The sequence below is a fragment of the Rhinatrema bivittatum genome, chromosome 13 (genome assembly GCF_901001135.1).
Source record: "Rhinatrema bivittatum chromosome 13, aRhiBiv1.1, whole genome shotgun sequence".
Classification (NCBI taxonomy): domain Eukaryota; kingdom Metazoa; phylum Chordata; class Amphibia; order Gymnophiona; family Rhinatrematidae; genus Rhinatrema; species Rhinatrema bivittatum.
Genome location: NC_042627.1, coordinates 24885253 through 24900950, shown reverse-complemented (window position 1 = coordinate 24900950; position 15698 = coordinate 24885253). Strand labels below are relative to the sequence as shown.

Sequence of the window (15698 nt, the reverse complement as noted above, 5' to 3'; positions counted from 1 at the left end):
CATTTATTTATAATATACAACCAGACCTCATATACTATATAGGAGAAGAACCACAGATGAATATGTGGTAGTTTTCTAGCGAGAGTAATTGTGCAAAGATTTTGAAGACTCTCCTATATAGTATGAGGTCTGGTTGTATATTATAAATAAATGAATTCCCAATTCAGTTGGTGAGGTGTTTATGGTTATATGTTATGAGATACACTGACCGGGCAGTTCTAAGTTATAATAACCTACATTTTAGACTTCTGTTTTTCATTCCAGAAATAAATGTGTGGGGTCCAGATTCACCTCCTGAAGCTATCTTTTGCACTTTGGGTTAAGTGTAGCTGAAAGTACGAAAGAGAGGAGTATCTAAGGTTGTTCCGGGGTTAACACATCTGATTTAGGAACAGCTTGTGAATAGGTTAAAACAGAACCTGTGCTGTTATCACTTAGTCTGAGGACCCACCTCTATGATGTGACAAGGAAATATCCACAAAAAGTAGGAAAGGCAAAACGAAATTATCTAGGCGAAAAATTCAAATTAAAGTAATGCAGAAACAGCACTACTAAGGCAGGAAGTGGGCAGGACCTTGAAGAGCGGTGTCCCTGCCGCGACACAGAGCAGGAGCAGAGCTGGGCTGCAGAACAGGCCCGAACGCTGAAGCGACTGCATCCAGGCCGCAAAGAAGAAGCTGGGAGTGACTCCCTGCTGCAGGAAAAGATGACATCGGCGGTCTCTAGGCCGCAAGGACTGCACCAGGGTGGCTCTGGGCTGCGTGGGAAGCTGTACAAGAGGTGAGAGACTGCCTGCGGCTCCGGCCACGGGTAGAATCGTAACACTATCATTAAAGTCATCCATTGTACCTGAAGACTGGAGGGTGGCCAATGTAACCCCAATATTTAAAAAAGGCTCTAGGGGCGATCCAGGTAACTATAGATCAGTGAGCCTGACTTTAGTGCTGGGAAAAATAGTGGAAACTATTCTGAAGATCAAAATCGTAGAGCATATAGAAAGACATGATTTAATGGAACATAGTCAACATGGATTTACCCAAGGGAAGTCTTGCCTAACAAATCTGCTTCATTTTTTTTAAGGGGTTAATAAACATGGATAAAGGTGAACTGGTAGATGTAGTGTATTTGGATTTTCAGAAGGCGTTTGACAAAGTCTCTCATGAGAGGCTTCTAAGAAAACTAAAAAATCATGGGATAGGAGGCGATGTCCTTTCGTGGATTACAAACTGGTTAAAAGACAGGAAACAGAGTAGGATTAAATGGTCAATTTTCTCAGTGGAAAAGGGTAAACAGTGGAGTGCCTCAGGGATCTGTACTTGGACCAGTGCTTTTCAAAATATATGTATATGTAAAATCTGGAAAGGAATAAGATGAGAGGTTATCAAATTTGCGGATGATACAAAATTATTCAGAGTAATTAAATTACAAGCGGATTGTGATACATTACAGGAGGTCCTTGCAAGACTGGAAGATCGGCCAGCCAAATGGCAGATGAAATTTAATGTGGACAAGTGCAAGGTGTTGCACATAGAGAAAAATAACCCTTGCTGTAGTTACACGATGTTAGGTTCCATATTAGGAACTACCACCCAGGAAAAAGATCTAGGCATCATAGTGGATAATACTTTAAAATCGTCGGCTCAGTGTGCTGCAGCAGTCAATAAAGCAAACAATGTTAGGAATTATTAGGAAGGGAATGGTTAATAAAATGGAAAATGTCATATGCCTCTGTATTGCTCCATGGTGAGACTGCACCTTGAATACTGTGTACAATTCTGGTCACTGCATCTCAAAAAGATATAGTTGCGATGGAGAAGGTACAGAGAAGGGCAACCAAAATGATAAAGGGGATGAACAGCTCCCCTATGAGGAAAGGCTGAAGAGGTTAGGGCTGTTCAGCTTGGAGAAGAGATGGCTGAGAGTGGATATGATAGAGGTCTTTAAGATCATGAGAGGTCTTGAACAAGTAGATGTGAATCGGTTATTTACACTTTTGGATAATAGAAGGACTAGGGGGCATTCTATGAAGTTAGCAAGTAGCACATTTAAGACTAATCGGAGAAAATTTTTTCACTCAACATACAATTAAGCTCTGGAATTTGTTGCCAGAGGATGTGGTTAGTGCAGTTAGTGTAGTTGTGTTCAAAAAAGGTTTGGATAAGTTCTTGGAGGAGAAGTCCATTAACGGCTGTTAATCAAGTTTACTTAGGGAATAGCCACTGCTATTAATTGCATCAGTAGCATGGATCTTCTTGGTGTTTGGGTAATTGCCAGGTTCTTGTGGCCTGGTTTGGCCTCTGTTGGAAACAGGATGCTGGGCTTGGTCTAACCCAGCATGGCAATTTCTTATGTTCTTATGTCAGCAAACTGGGTGTATGTGTAAGATCTCTATCAAAAGAGGTTCCCCGATCCCCTCGATCATTCACCCACAGCCCATTAAGATAACTGGCACAATTATTTTTCAAGACAATTTTTTTGTTGCAATTTAAAAGCATAGCTTATAGAGTCATATAACCCACAGTAAATTAAATTACTACTGAATCAATATCAAGCCCTGACATCCGCTGGTGTTTCAGAGAACCTGCATCAGGGGGAACTTATCTTATGCATCATTCACTCCAGCAAGGATCTCCTGATCTCTGATGTAAGAAGGAAATATCCAACATGGTCCATAGTAATTTTTAAATCTTTGAGCCCACCCTTCACAATGGAAGTTAGTTGAGCTGGACTGGATTCCAATTATGATGCAAACCTAGTGCCATAGTCAGAAATTTAGCAGTAATTGGAAATACAACATATATAAACTTTATCTAGGAGGAAGAGGAAGCAAAGGCTAAAAGTAATATTGTGCATCAAATAGTTTTCTTGAAATGCAGCAGATTCTTTTACTGATATCAGCTAGGGAGTCTTCACATTGGGGGCTGTAAGTCAAATGGTATGATCTATCTTGCCATGCACTTGTTATAATCATACTTTATTCCAAAAGAACATGTTGCTATGACATTTATTTTCTTAAGGTGTAATTGAAGATTGATAGTTTCCCATATTGCTAAAATTGGGAAAAAAGGGGGGGAGTGGCCAAGATGGCGTCTGACTAAGACGTGTGGAAAGCTTTCTCGTGTATTTTTCTGAGTGCCTGGTTAAAGGTTTTTCTTAATTCCTAATTTTCATGCCTCACACAAAAAGAAAAGCTAGGCTTCGAGAAAGCCAGGCTTCTGCCAAAACTCCGGATGTTCAACAACCTACCATTGAGAAGTTTTCACATCAACGCCGATTGAGCCGGGAGCGAGGGCCGCAGAGTCTGGAGGAGCAGAGCGAGCCTCTCCGACAATGGCCGAGGAGATCTCGTTGAGCCCCGGTGCGCCAGTCACGCCGTCTCCACCCCAACAGATACGGAGAACAGGGGAAGATCAATTGCTGGGGTCTCCGGATAGTCCCTCTGGGAAACCTATACAGAGGGGAAACTACCTGGAAGAAAACAGAGGAGGGGAAGAGAATGGCGAGAAGGGGGAGAGCCGGCCGGCCCCCCCACAGGGAGCCTACCTTCCCATGCTTCGAGAATCAATCAGCCCAGCTGACTCTTCGTTGGGAGAGAGTCGGGACAATGCTACTGAAGCCGCACAAGGAGGTGAACAGATCCAAGTAAGACCGTTTTTGGTTAAACCGGCTAGAATAACGATGGAGACTTTGTGGGAGGCGTTAGCCTCGATAGAAAGTGCAGTAGTGGGATTATCAAAATCAGCTTTTGAAATAAATAAAAATACAAGATATAATGAAGAAAGGATTTTTAAGCAAGAAAAACAACTATCAGATGTTGAAGAGAAAGTAAAAAAGTTAGAGAAAAATCAACAGTTTAATACAAACAGAAAATGTGCAAAATAAAAAGCTGGAAAATTTAGAAAACTCCTTGCGGAGTACTAATATAAGAATTGTAAACTTCCCTATTATACCACAAATATCACCAGTGGAATTATTTAAAAGTTACTTGACTGAAAAATTGAAAATTCCAAGAGAGGCACTCCCACTAGTCACAAAAGCTTATTACGTGCCACAGAAGAAAGCTGTAAGAGATCAAAGAAGTGAAGAAGCAGTGACGAATGTAATGAATGTGACTGATTTACTGGAATTATCCCAAGAAGAAGTGATTACAAAAAGAGGAGTATTACTGGTGACTTTTGCCTTTTTGACTGAGAAAAATAATATTTTCCGAATGTACTTTAGGAATAGCGCAGAGCATTTCTATGGACAAAAAGTATGGGTATATCCCGATATCACTAAGGTTACACAAGATAGACGGAGGAAATTTATAAGTATGAGAGTTGAGGCACTTGCTATCTGTACAAATTATACTGTGAGATATCCATGTAAATGTCACACAAAATATCAGGGAAATGATTATATCTTTTTTGAACCATCGCAGTTAAAGTTCTTTTTGGATGCTCACCCGAAGGCGACTGGATCAGAGCATTAGGCATAGAAGGTTGTTAACTTAGTCTTTTCTTTTTCTGTATTTCCTATATATCGCTCCTAGTAAATATGGGCCTAACTCCCCCATGCATGCCTGTTTCAGTCAGATGGTGTATTAGAGGTTTACTATAATAATCTTAATTAGGATTATGGTGAAGTGCAAATTTCCTGTATTTTGATTTAAATACACCACCCTATTACTTCACATTGTTATACTATGTGTAAATTTTGAAATGCATAATAAAAAAATAAATTAAAAAAAAAATTGGGAAAAAACCCCCCTACAGAATCTGCAGGCTGGCCTTTAATTTTATGAAGTCACTAGTGTAATCTTTAAGACAGAAGCAGCTGTGTCTTACTATACTGTATATGAAGCAGGATTTAGCATGTTACATTGCAGACAGCCATTTTTTCAGTGAGGTTCTGAAAGTACATTCCATTCTTTCCAGTTTAATTGTTAACTAAACACATTATATATAAGCAACTAGCCAATTTGTCTTCAGATTTTGTGAAATGGTTTCCTCTGAGTGTGTAGCACTATAGATACTGAAATGTAAAATGGACTTTATTAAAAGGTTACTTCCTCTGTCTTTTTCAGGAAGCTACCTCTTCAGCACCTTTGTAGAAGCCAGCAGGAGGTTTAGGGCACACAGCTCACACATATGGAGGGAAATGTTTAGTTGAATTCTAACATTGAGGTTGCAGCATGATATAATTGTGCAGTGGTCCGCTGTGGTGCTTAACTTTGAATAGGTGTGAAATTCTGTGATCTATTACATTTATAACCTGCCATATCTATTCCTAAGCATTGCCCAAAGTGACTTTGGCAAAAATATTCCTCTCTAAGTCCAGTTTCAAAAGCTGCTATAGAAGATCTTTTCAGAAAACAAGATGTACATCTCATATGCTCGACCTGTTTGCCTGCAGTGCAATTGTGATTAGCTAGAACTCTAGAAATAAATGGAAGAATATGCATGGGATGTGCACTAAACATATTGGAGCTATACTGTAAGTTGAGTGATGATATTAGCCTCTAAACCTCAGGTGGCCCATTTAGGTTGGCCTGGTAAGAAGTTTTAAATAAAATTGCCTCAAGAGACCACGATGGTGCTTTGAGCATGTGTAGGCAAACTGAGAATACAAACCATGTGCATGGTGTTTCCTTGGTGGGAGTCAAAGACAAAGAGAGCACTCGTAGAGAATGCAAAGAAAGAAAACTGTTTCTAAGAAATGTAGATTTAAGTTGATACTGTAAAGTAGGACATACGGGCTAGGTTTGGGGGGTTTTCCAAGCACATTTAGTTATTTCATTATATATATACAGTATGAAATGTTTGGGAATTAGGTTCTTTCCATCTGCTTGAGAAAGTCATAGTTTTATCTGTTTCTGTTTTGATATGACTTGGTGTCTCCTAAGATTATGCCTTTACTTCTCACTCAGATGGTTACTTCAACAGAACATTAATATTGGTTTCATGTAGTAACAATATGTCTTGGTCTATATACCAGATTCTCTCCAACTCCTTCTGTATCAGAATGTTTCCTGTTGTGCACTCAACGCTATGCATATACAGAACTTTTCTGCTGCTGCTTTGGTTTTCATGGATTTGAAGATGGCAGATATACTCAGCATTCCTTCTAAGTCGTCTTCTTTCTGTGGAGTTTCCAGCAGTTGAAGATCCTCTCTCAATTATTTGGAAAACTCTTGTAGATTGCTGAGTCTTCTTCCTTGCCATAGACAAATCTCTCTGTTTATTTTTGTCCTGTAAGCTGAATTGCATTTGTGATACATAGGAACCTGCATATTCAGCTTTTGTTTATTTTGCCTGGTAATTTATCAGTGTTTGTTACAACAAAGACAAAAATGGGAGACATGAGTGGGGGGGGGGGAAGACTCCATTTTTCAGGGTAAATATAATGTGCTTGTTGTAATAAACTGAAGGCTAAGATCCCTAGTGATACGGCTTGTTTTAGAAGTGTAGAACCTTTTGCAAGTGGAGTGCGCTCCTAAGCAAAAGGTCGAACAGCAGAAGCACCAATTGGGCCAGCAAATTCACGTCTCTGCCTCGGCAACTGTTTGGAGTAATTGAAAATCCTCTGGGGAAAAAATAATAGGGTTAGAGGACATGTGAAGAACAAATTGTCATGTAGATGAGAAGGCTGGTTTCATAAATGTTCTCTCTTTCAGCTGAAGGCCTCCCCCAAGTATTCTATTTTGGGCCTTGTGGAAAGTACAATGCCATGGTACTGGAGCTGCTTGGCCCTAGCTTGGAAGATTTGTTTGACCTCTGTGACAGGACATTTACTTTGAAGACTGTGTTAATGATAGCTATCCAGCTGGTAAGTAGAAGAAAAATAGATGTCTGTGGCTTCTCGGATTGGTGTTACATTGGATCTTGCTCTACTGAAAGATAAGCACTTAGAGGCCTATGCAATACTTCTTTTTTTTTACTTAAAAAAAAGTCCGTCTGCCAGTAAGGAAAACGGACGCCGAGTTTATCAGCAGACGGCTGGCTATGAAAACCGATGCAGAGTTTACCGGCGTCTGTTTTCATAACTGGCGGCGGGGGTCACGTTAGCAAGGAGGCGCTAAGGTCGCGCAAGCGACCCTAGCGCCTCCTTGCTAGCGCGACCCCCCTAATTTGGGTATAGCATGGCGCCCCCCTTGCAGGCGCCATGCGCACATTAAGAAAGCAAGCGCTGACTTTTCGGCGCCATGCATGCGTTAAGAAAGCGGGCGCTGACATTTCAGCGCCCGCTTTCCGCGCTCTTTCTTGCATCGGCCCCTTGGTGTTAATGAGCCAAGGATAAAATAAAAGATGACTACTGTAAGTAGAAAGTTTGGTATAGGAGAAAGTATGTCTGCAAGTCTGAGAAGACTGACTACCAGTTTTTATACCTGTGTTGGACTGGAATCTAGGCAAGAATACTTTGGTCATGAAAGTGAAACATTTGAAATATTTGCTCAGCGAAGTGTAAAAATCCTATGGCAGAGTTTATAAAATGTGGGGATATAAAGCATGATGTGTTCAGAGAGCAGTGTTCCTTTTTAAATTAATTGTGATAAAAAAAACCCCCAAAAACCACATCAGTTTCTGTTTCATGAAGAGCTATTCACACAACTGCATCTTTTAAAGCAAAGCAGAGACCATACAACGATATCTAGACTTTTTTTTGCAAAATCCTGCCTGTCCACAGCACTGTGGCCTATCAGTATTTTTGAGCATGTAAAGAGAGAGTGCTTGATGTTTGTCATATTGCTTACCTTAAATGGGAAAGGCCTTTTTGGGTTTTTGTTTTTTTAAAGGATAAAGCTAGAATGGGTATTGAAGCATCAGTCTTATATTCTTGCTGAGTAAAATCACCATGAGATTTTGAAATGCTGTTTTAACAGGAAAAACAATGTTCAAATGCACAGCATGTGTGTGAAACGTTATACAATAATTCTCAGTTTTTGAAGTGGGGGGGAATGCAGGTTTCTTTATATTTCTTGGCTGTGACCTGGTTGACCTATCCAGAAAGTCTTTGCCAGATCAGGTACTGTCTAACACCAGCTAGCAAAACTGAGTTATGGGCAGGTCTGTTGAAGGGAAATAGGAAGACCATGGAGCATAGTCATTGTCAGTGGTGGTGATTACATTTTTACTCCTTTCCTTTCTTCTAGAGCAGCATTTTCCAAGCGGTGTGCCACAGCTGGAGTGCAGATGTGCTGCGGCTGCAGTCTCATTTCCTGTTTCTCTCCTGGCCTGCAGGATTTCCTCCTGCCAACAGGGGGCATTGGAGAGCAGCACTAATCGGCAGCTGCTCCTTCTTCCCCTCTGCTGGTTCTCCTGTGCAGCAGAAACTGCCCGGGGTTCTGTAGGCTTGTGAGACCTGCTGGCCTTGTGCAGTTCAGGTTGCAGAGGGAGGCTGGCAAAAGAAAAAGGAAGCAGCACTTGTTATGCCTGCTCCCAGATTTCTGCTGTAAAGAGATTGGGGTAAAGTAAGGAAAGGGACAGGTGAATGTGGGAAGGGGATGCCAGGGATTGGGAGAAAAGGGTGGAGGGAGAGGAAAGATGTTGATTTCAAGGGGTTGGAGAGGGAAGGTGATAATGATGCCATGGAGTGAGGTTGAGGGGAGGTGATCTCGGGGTGTGGGGGAAGCAAAAGATTGATGATGATGTCAGTGGTGGAGAAGACTGGAGAGAAAGGGAAGGTTATGATGCCAGGAAGTGAGGGAGAGGGCCAGTGATGCCAGGATTGAAGGGAGAGGGAACAGAAGGAGATTGGCATGGGCAGTGGAGGGAGAGGGAAGAGAAAGTGATGCCAGGGGATAGAGGGAAAGGGGTGGAGGTGGAAAGAAGTTGATGATGCCAAGGGGTGAAGGCAGAGGGAAGGAGATGTCAGGGCGAGAGGGAATGTGGTGTGATGGTGGGAGAAGGAAGGTGATGATGCAAGGGAGTGGGGAAGAGGTGGTGGAAGGGGATGATGCCTGGGGATGAGGGAGAGAGAAGGTGATGATGCTGCCAAGGGGTGAGGTAGAGGGATGGAGGCTGAGGGAAGGTGATGCTAATGAGGGGTGAAGGGAGAGAGAAGGTAGTGATGATGTGAGAGAGTGGGGAAGAGGTGGTGATGCCTGGGGGTGTGGGAAAGGGAAGGTGATTATGGTGCCAAGAGGTGGGAGAGAGAGAAAGGGAAGGTGATATGATGATGCCAGAGGTGAGGCGGAGGGAGAGAAAAAATGCCAGGCGGTGGGGGAGAGGGGTAGAAGGAAAGGGAAAGTAATGATATCAAGGGTGAGGAGGTGGAGAGATAAGGTGATGATGCAGAGGGTACAAGAGAGTGGGGAAGGAGAAGGAAAGTGATGATAATGCAAGGATGGAGGAAGAGGTGGTGATGGGAGAGGGAAGGTGTTGATGCCAGGAAGTGGGGGAGAGGTGTGGAAGAGAAGGTGGTGATGATGCCAGGTTTGAGGTGGTGGAGAGAAAGATGATGTTGATGCCAAGGAGTGAGGAAGAGGAAATGTGATGAGAATATGAGGGGAGGGGGAAGATATGATGGAAGAGGGAAAGGGATGATGGGAAGATGATGATGATGCCAGGGGAGAAGCATGATTATGATGCTGGGGAACAGGGAAGGGAGAAGGTGTTGATGCCAAGGAGGAGAAGGAAGTGGCACACAATGAAGGTGTGCCATGAAACAAAAAAGTTTGGGAACCACTGTTATGGAGGCTGTATGCTTAAATACCTTTTAACAGCAAAGCAGGCAGGTAACTTATCTAGCCCTTAAAATTCCCATCACTTTCTCAGATTTTCTGCATTTATCCCATGTTTTCTTGATTTAGATAACTTTTTTTTGCCTCCACCTGCACTGGAAGGCCAATCCATGCATCCATTAAACTCTCTGTAAAGAAATATTTGCTAAGATTACTCTTGAGTCTACCCTCTTTCAACCTCATCTCATGATCCCTCATTCTAGAGCCTCCTTTTCACTGAAGGAGGCTATCTTCCTGTGCAAAGAAACCTCTGAGAGATATAAATGCCTCTTATCATATCTTTTTCTTAATTATAATGTATTAATCGCTTATGCAGCTAGGCCCTAAGGGGTAGATTTTCAAAAACGGCGCGTTCGTGTACTTTTGTTGGCGCTCCAGGCGCAAACAAAAGTACGCGGGATTTTAGTAGATACGCGCGTAGCCGCTAAAATCCTGGATCGGCACGCGCAAGGCTGCCTATTCCGTGTAGCCGGCGCGCGCCGAGCCGTGCAGCCTGCCACCATTCCCTCCAAGGCCGCTCCGGAGCGGCCTCGGAGGGAATTCGCTAACGCCCTCTCCTCACCTTCCCCTCCCTTCCTCTACCTAACCCACCCCCCCGGCCCTGTCTAAAACCCCCCCCCCCACACCTTTGTTGGGGGATTTACGCCTCCCAGAGGGAGAAGTAAATCCCCGCGCGCCAGCGGGCCGCTGGCGCGCCTAGACACAACCCAGGGGCGGTTCCGGAGGGCGTGGCCACGCCCCCGGACCGCCCTGGGCCGAAACCACGCCCCCGGGCCCGCCCCCGAAACGCCGCGTCCCGCCCCGAAAACGGCACGCCGCTCGTCCCCGCCCCCCTCGGAAAACCCCGGGACTTACGCGAGTCCCGGGGCTCTGCGCACGCCGGTAGGCCTATTGAACATAGGCGCACCGGCGTGCAGGGCCCTGCTCGCGTAAATCCAGGCGGATTTACGCGAGCAGGGCTCTTAAAATCCGCCCCTAAGCGATGTGCACTTGTTAACATACATAATGGTTTGTCAACAATTTAAAACAATATTAAAATTAATAAAAACAAGCACAATAACATAATACAATGTCAAGATAAGATTAACAAAAAACACAATTAAAAACATAGTTCACACTCATGAGTTATAAATCATGTAAGAATTTACCTGCTGGCCATAATGCCTACAAATAAGCCTGCTTAGAAAGGTGGGGTTTTTTAATGTTTTAAAAGTTTTTACACATTCTTCTTAATGTAAGAGTTCTAGAAATGAATTTGAGTTATAGGGTCAGCTACCAATAAAGAGCATTCTCATGTTACAAGCATACCTGTTTAGGGGAGGGAACATCCAAAAATCATCTTGCCTTTCCTCTAGGATGTACATGTTTAGATCTTTGTGTTTATCCTCATATGCTTTAGAACAAAGACCATTTACTATAGTGGCCACCCTGTGGACGACTCCAACCGATTTATATCCTTTTAAAAGGTGTGGTCTCCAGAACTGTACACAGTACTCCAAATGAGGTCTCACCAGGGGCCTATGCAGGGACAATATTGCCTCTCTTTTTCTGCTGACCATTCTTCTCCCTATGCAGCCAAGCATCATTGTGGCTTTTGCCATCACCTTATCTACCTGTTTGGCTACCTTAAGATCATCAGCTACAGATCCTACTCCCTTTTTTGTACTTAGAAGAATTTCATCTCCAGTACTTTACCTCGCCCTTTGGTTTTTGCAGCCCAAATGCATTACTCTGCACTTTTTAGCATTAAATCTTAGCGGCCATTGTCGAGACCATTCCTTGAGCTTTGCTAGAGCCTTCCTGATGTTTTCCACACCTTTCCGGCTATCTACCCTGTTGCAGATTTTGGTATCATTGGCAAAAAGGCAAACTATATTCCCTATTTTAAACCACCTGCTAGGTTGCTCACGAAAATGTTGAAAACAACCAGTCTTAGGACTGATCCCTTTGCCATACCACTAGTAATGCCTCCCCGCCTCAGAGTAAGCTCCATTTATCATACCCTTTGTCTCCACTCAGTCACTCTAGGTTCCATTCCAAGGGCACTCACTGCTCAGTTTATAAGTTATCTGGGCAGAACAGTGTCAAAAGCCTTAAGTACACTATGTCCAGCACTCTCCCTCGATCCAGCTCTCTGGTCACACAATCAAAGAAACTGATCGGATTTATCTGAAAAGATTTACCTTTAATAAAACCATGCTGCCCTCAGATCTTGCAGTCCATTGGATTCCAGAAACTGCACTAACCTCTGTTTTAGCAGCGATTCCATTAAACTGCTTACCACAGAGGTCAAACTAACTGGCTGTAGTTCCCAGCCTTCTCCTTACTTGCATTTTTATGACTAGGAACCATATCTCTCCCCTCTCCAGTCCTCTGAAGAAGCATTGAAAAGGTCAGCCAGCATAGCTGCCAGGACTTCTCTACGTTTCCTTAATACTCTCAGATGTATCACATTTGACCCCAACGCCTTATCTACTTTAAGTTTAGTTAGTGCTTCATGAGCACACTATTAACAAAATCTATTGAATTTTACTTCACTTCTAATCTTATTTGTGTTCATTTTATGTTCATTTTATGCAGACTGGATGGGCCATTTGGTCTTCTTCTGCCGTCATTTCTATGTTTCTATGTGATCCTGCTCCAGGCCCCAGTGAACACTGAATTTAGAAGTATTTGCTAAGCAGTTTTGCTTTTTCAGCATTGGCATCTACATATTCCTCCCCTTCACCTCTGGGTCTCTCAATGCCACTTTTGTACTTTTCTTTTTTTAATTTTCTTTTTCTAATTTAACATTACAGCAAGACATCATCTTACTAGAAGAAAATGGATATGCAAGTTCAGTACATAACAAGAGAAAAAAAAAAGAGAGAAGGCAATAATTTCACATTCATCTGATTACAGAACAATTGCATTTCCCCTTAAAGAAACTTTGACCTGAGGGCAGAAAAATAATTGGAGACTAATAAAGTAGAAACATCCTTAACGTAGGGCTTAACGTGTCACAGGAGCTTATTACTACATGATCCACTCTAGTGCTAATTATTAGAGGGAGTTATGACTACCCTCCTAGCATTAAGGAAAGATTTTAGTTGTTCAGGATATTCTATCACTAACATATCTGAAAAAAAAAGTCTTGTTACCACTCTCCTCCTGTTTTACCACATTTGCTAATTTTTCTTCCATTTGCATTCCTGATTACTTTCCCAATTTTTCTTAGCTTTTCCAGATCTTATTGCCTGCTTTCTGTGATCTCTTGTAGTTTATAAATGCTAACCTTATTCTCCCTTAACTTTGCAGCTACTTCTTTAAAACTGTAGCAGTCTTTTTATTTTTTTTTCTGCTCTTTGACTTCCCCAACCAGCTAATTCCTCCTTGATGTACTTCCCCATTCTAACAAAATTAGTTTTCCTTAAGTCTAGAACCCTTGCCATTTGAATGAACCTTAATATCTTGTGCTCTAATAGTGAACCTCATCATCTGGTGATCACTGAATCCCAGATGATTATCACTACAACATCCGAGTGATTGTCCCTGTTGGTAAGCACTAGGTCCAGTATCACCTCCTCCCGTGTGGGTTCCTTTACCAGTTGACAAAATAATTCTCCTTGTAGAGATTCCAGGATCTCCTTGCTTCTAGAAGACACTGCAGCTAGGATATCCCAATCAACATCTGGCAGATGGAAATCCCCTAACAATAACACCTCTTCTTTCATAGCAATTTTGTTAATATCCTCTGTTACACGTCTATCCAGCTCCTCTCTGTATATTCCACCAGTATAAATAGATGTTCCATTCCCTCTTTCCAAGTTAACCCACAGTGCCTTCTCCTTGCCTTGCAAGTACTGCAGTTATGTTGCTTTAATATTACTTTCTTATATATATATATATATATATATATTTTATTTATTTAGATTTTTTATATTCTGCTTTTCATACTATTTTTTTAAGCACTTCAAAGCGGATTTCATTCAAGTACTGTAGGTATTTCCCTATCCCCAGAGGGCTTACAATCTGTTTGTACCTGAGGCAATGGAGGGTAAAGTGACTTGCCCAAGGTCACAAGGAGCTACAGTGGGACTTGAACCCTGGTCTTATTGTTCATTGCCCGCTGCTCCTCCACTCCGATATATAATGCCACACCTCCTCTCTGCCTTCCTACCTGATCCTAACCCAGTATAACTATATTCCAGTCATGGTTTCCTGTGTACCAAATCTGACGGTCGCTATATGTAAATTAGCTTCTTCAATGACTCCCTCTAGATCAGAGACTTTATTTCCCATACTATGAGCTTTAGTGTGCCTAGCTTTCCAGATATTGCCTTCCTTTTTTATTTCCCCATTTCTCTATAAATATTTAACTTACTTTAGGGTTTTGTTTGCCCACTCCTGACTATTCTGCTGCAAAGCAATGCCATCAATTTCCAATCTTCCTTCCTCCCCTAGGTTAGCTGACTGCTGCTTTTGCCAACTTAAGGAGCAGAGCACCAAAGGTCCTTCAAAGTGTTTCTTTTCTGGACAGGTGGAGTGCTAATGTTACTAGGCAAGCTCTGGACTAGAAAACCAAAGCAAGTTGTTATGCTGGATACATCACACATTCTTGAAGTGAGATGACAAGACTTTACTACCTCTGATATGCTAAAGAAGCAAGGCAGTCTTATATGAGAAAGGGAACAGATCTATAAAAAATCTGTAAAGCTGGAAATGTTCCTGGAAACTATATCGTTATTTTAGCATGTATATGGATGTACATCCCCTGTCTGATATGTTTTTGATTGTGACATTTTTAACCCACTTTCCAAACGTGAAGGAAGACTTATGAGATCACTGTCTGTATGTCCCTCTAATAACTTTAGAAACACACAGAAAATGGGAACAGCATACTGGGCCTGACCCAGGGTCCATCTAGACCAGTATCCTATCTCTGAAAGAGACAAATCCAGGTTACAAGTATCTGATTGGCCCTATTCTTTGGGATCCAATCTTTGTTGCTCAGAACCAAGGATAAGAAGTGGCTTTTCCAAGTCTACATAACTAATAATGGTTTATGGACTTTTCCTCCAGTAACTTATCTAAACTCTTTGTAAACGCAGCTACACTAACTGCTTTCACAGCATCCTTTAGCAACAAATTCCAGAGTTCATTTTTGTGTCTGCTGACCTATCCATCCCATCAGTGGGTGGGGGAGGTGGAGACGTACGGACTCTGACAGGGGTGGATTTTTGGATCCACATATACCCACAGACTGTGGATGTTTGCAGATGTGCATCCCAGATGGTAGGCTCCCTTTCTTGTAGGTGGAACTTCTTGTTATACCTTTGCCCTTGTACTTTGTGCAGAATAACACAGAGCCTAGGGCCTGATATAATAAGGTGTGCCCAGCAGAGAGCACAGTTTTACCTATAGCTGTGGGTAGATTTTTTTATGCGCAGATGTTACTTCTGATGCATCACCCCCCAATGCAGAGAGTTGTGCTGCTTAACTCATGCTTTCTTAGCTCTGGAAAGCTTACGCCTGGTCAAAGGTTAGAGGTAGAGTAAAGTTTCCAGTGCTACTGTTAGTCTATGGGCAGAAGCAGGAGTTCTGGTGCCAGGACCTGTAATTGCGATTTATACACGGAAAACATACTTTATTTATTTAATGTCTTTTTTATACCGATAGCCGTTCACACATCGTATCGGTTTACAGTTAAACAGGAACCATTGGGCAGAACCCTTACATATAACATTGCAAACAGGTTAACTTTTGGGCAGGGCCCTTACATAAAATTGAGAACAGCAAAATCACTATATACATATCATCAAAACTATATACAAAAGATAAGTACATAAATAGCCGAGTCAAAGTACAAAATCGATAGGCATACAACGTAATCCGAGAAATAAATCATAAGTCGCGTATCAGATTCTGGGAGAATCACTTATTTAATCAGTAAGGATTTATGTAATGGGAGGTGATGTGTGGTAGGCTTGCTGGAAGA

General features: G+C 42.2%; 1 protein-coding gene across 7 annotated transcripts in view; it reads left to right on the top strand.

The window, feature by feature from the left end:
* Positions 1-15698, top strand: part of CSNK1G1 (casein kinase 1 gamma 1) — a 251138-nt gene that overhangs the window by 149848 nt on the left and 85592 nt on the right. For all 7 annotated transcript variants that reach the window (XM_029574623.1, XM_029574617.1, XM_029574619.1 and 4 more), the window contains one exon: positions 6656-6807. In XM_029574623.1, the coding sequence (XP_029430483.1) occupies positions 6656-6807 (152 nt within the window). The remainder of the gene's footprint in view (positions 1-6655; positions 6808-15698) is intronic.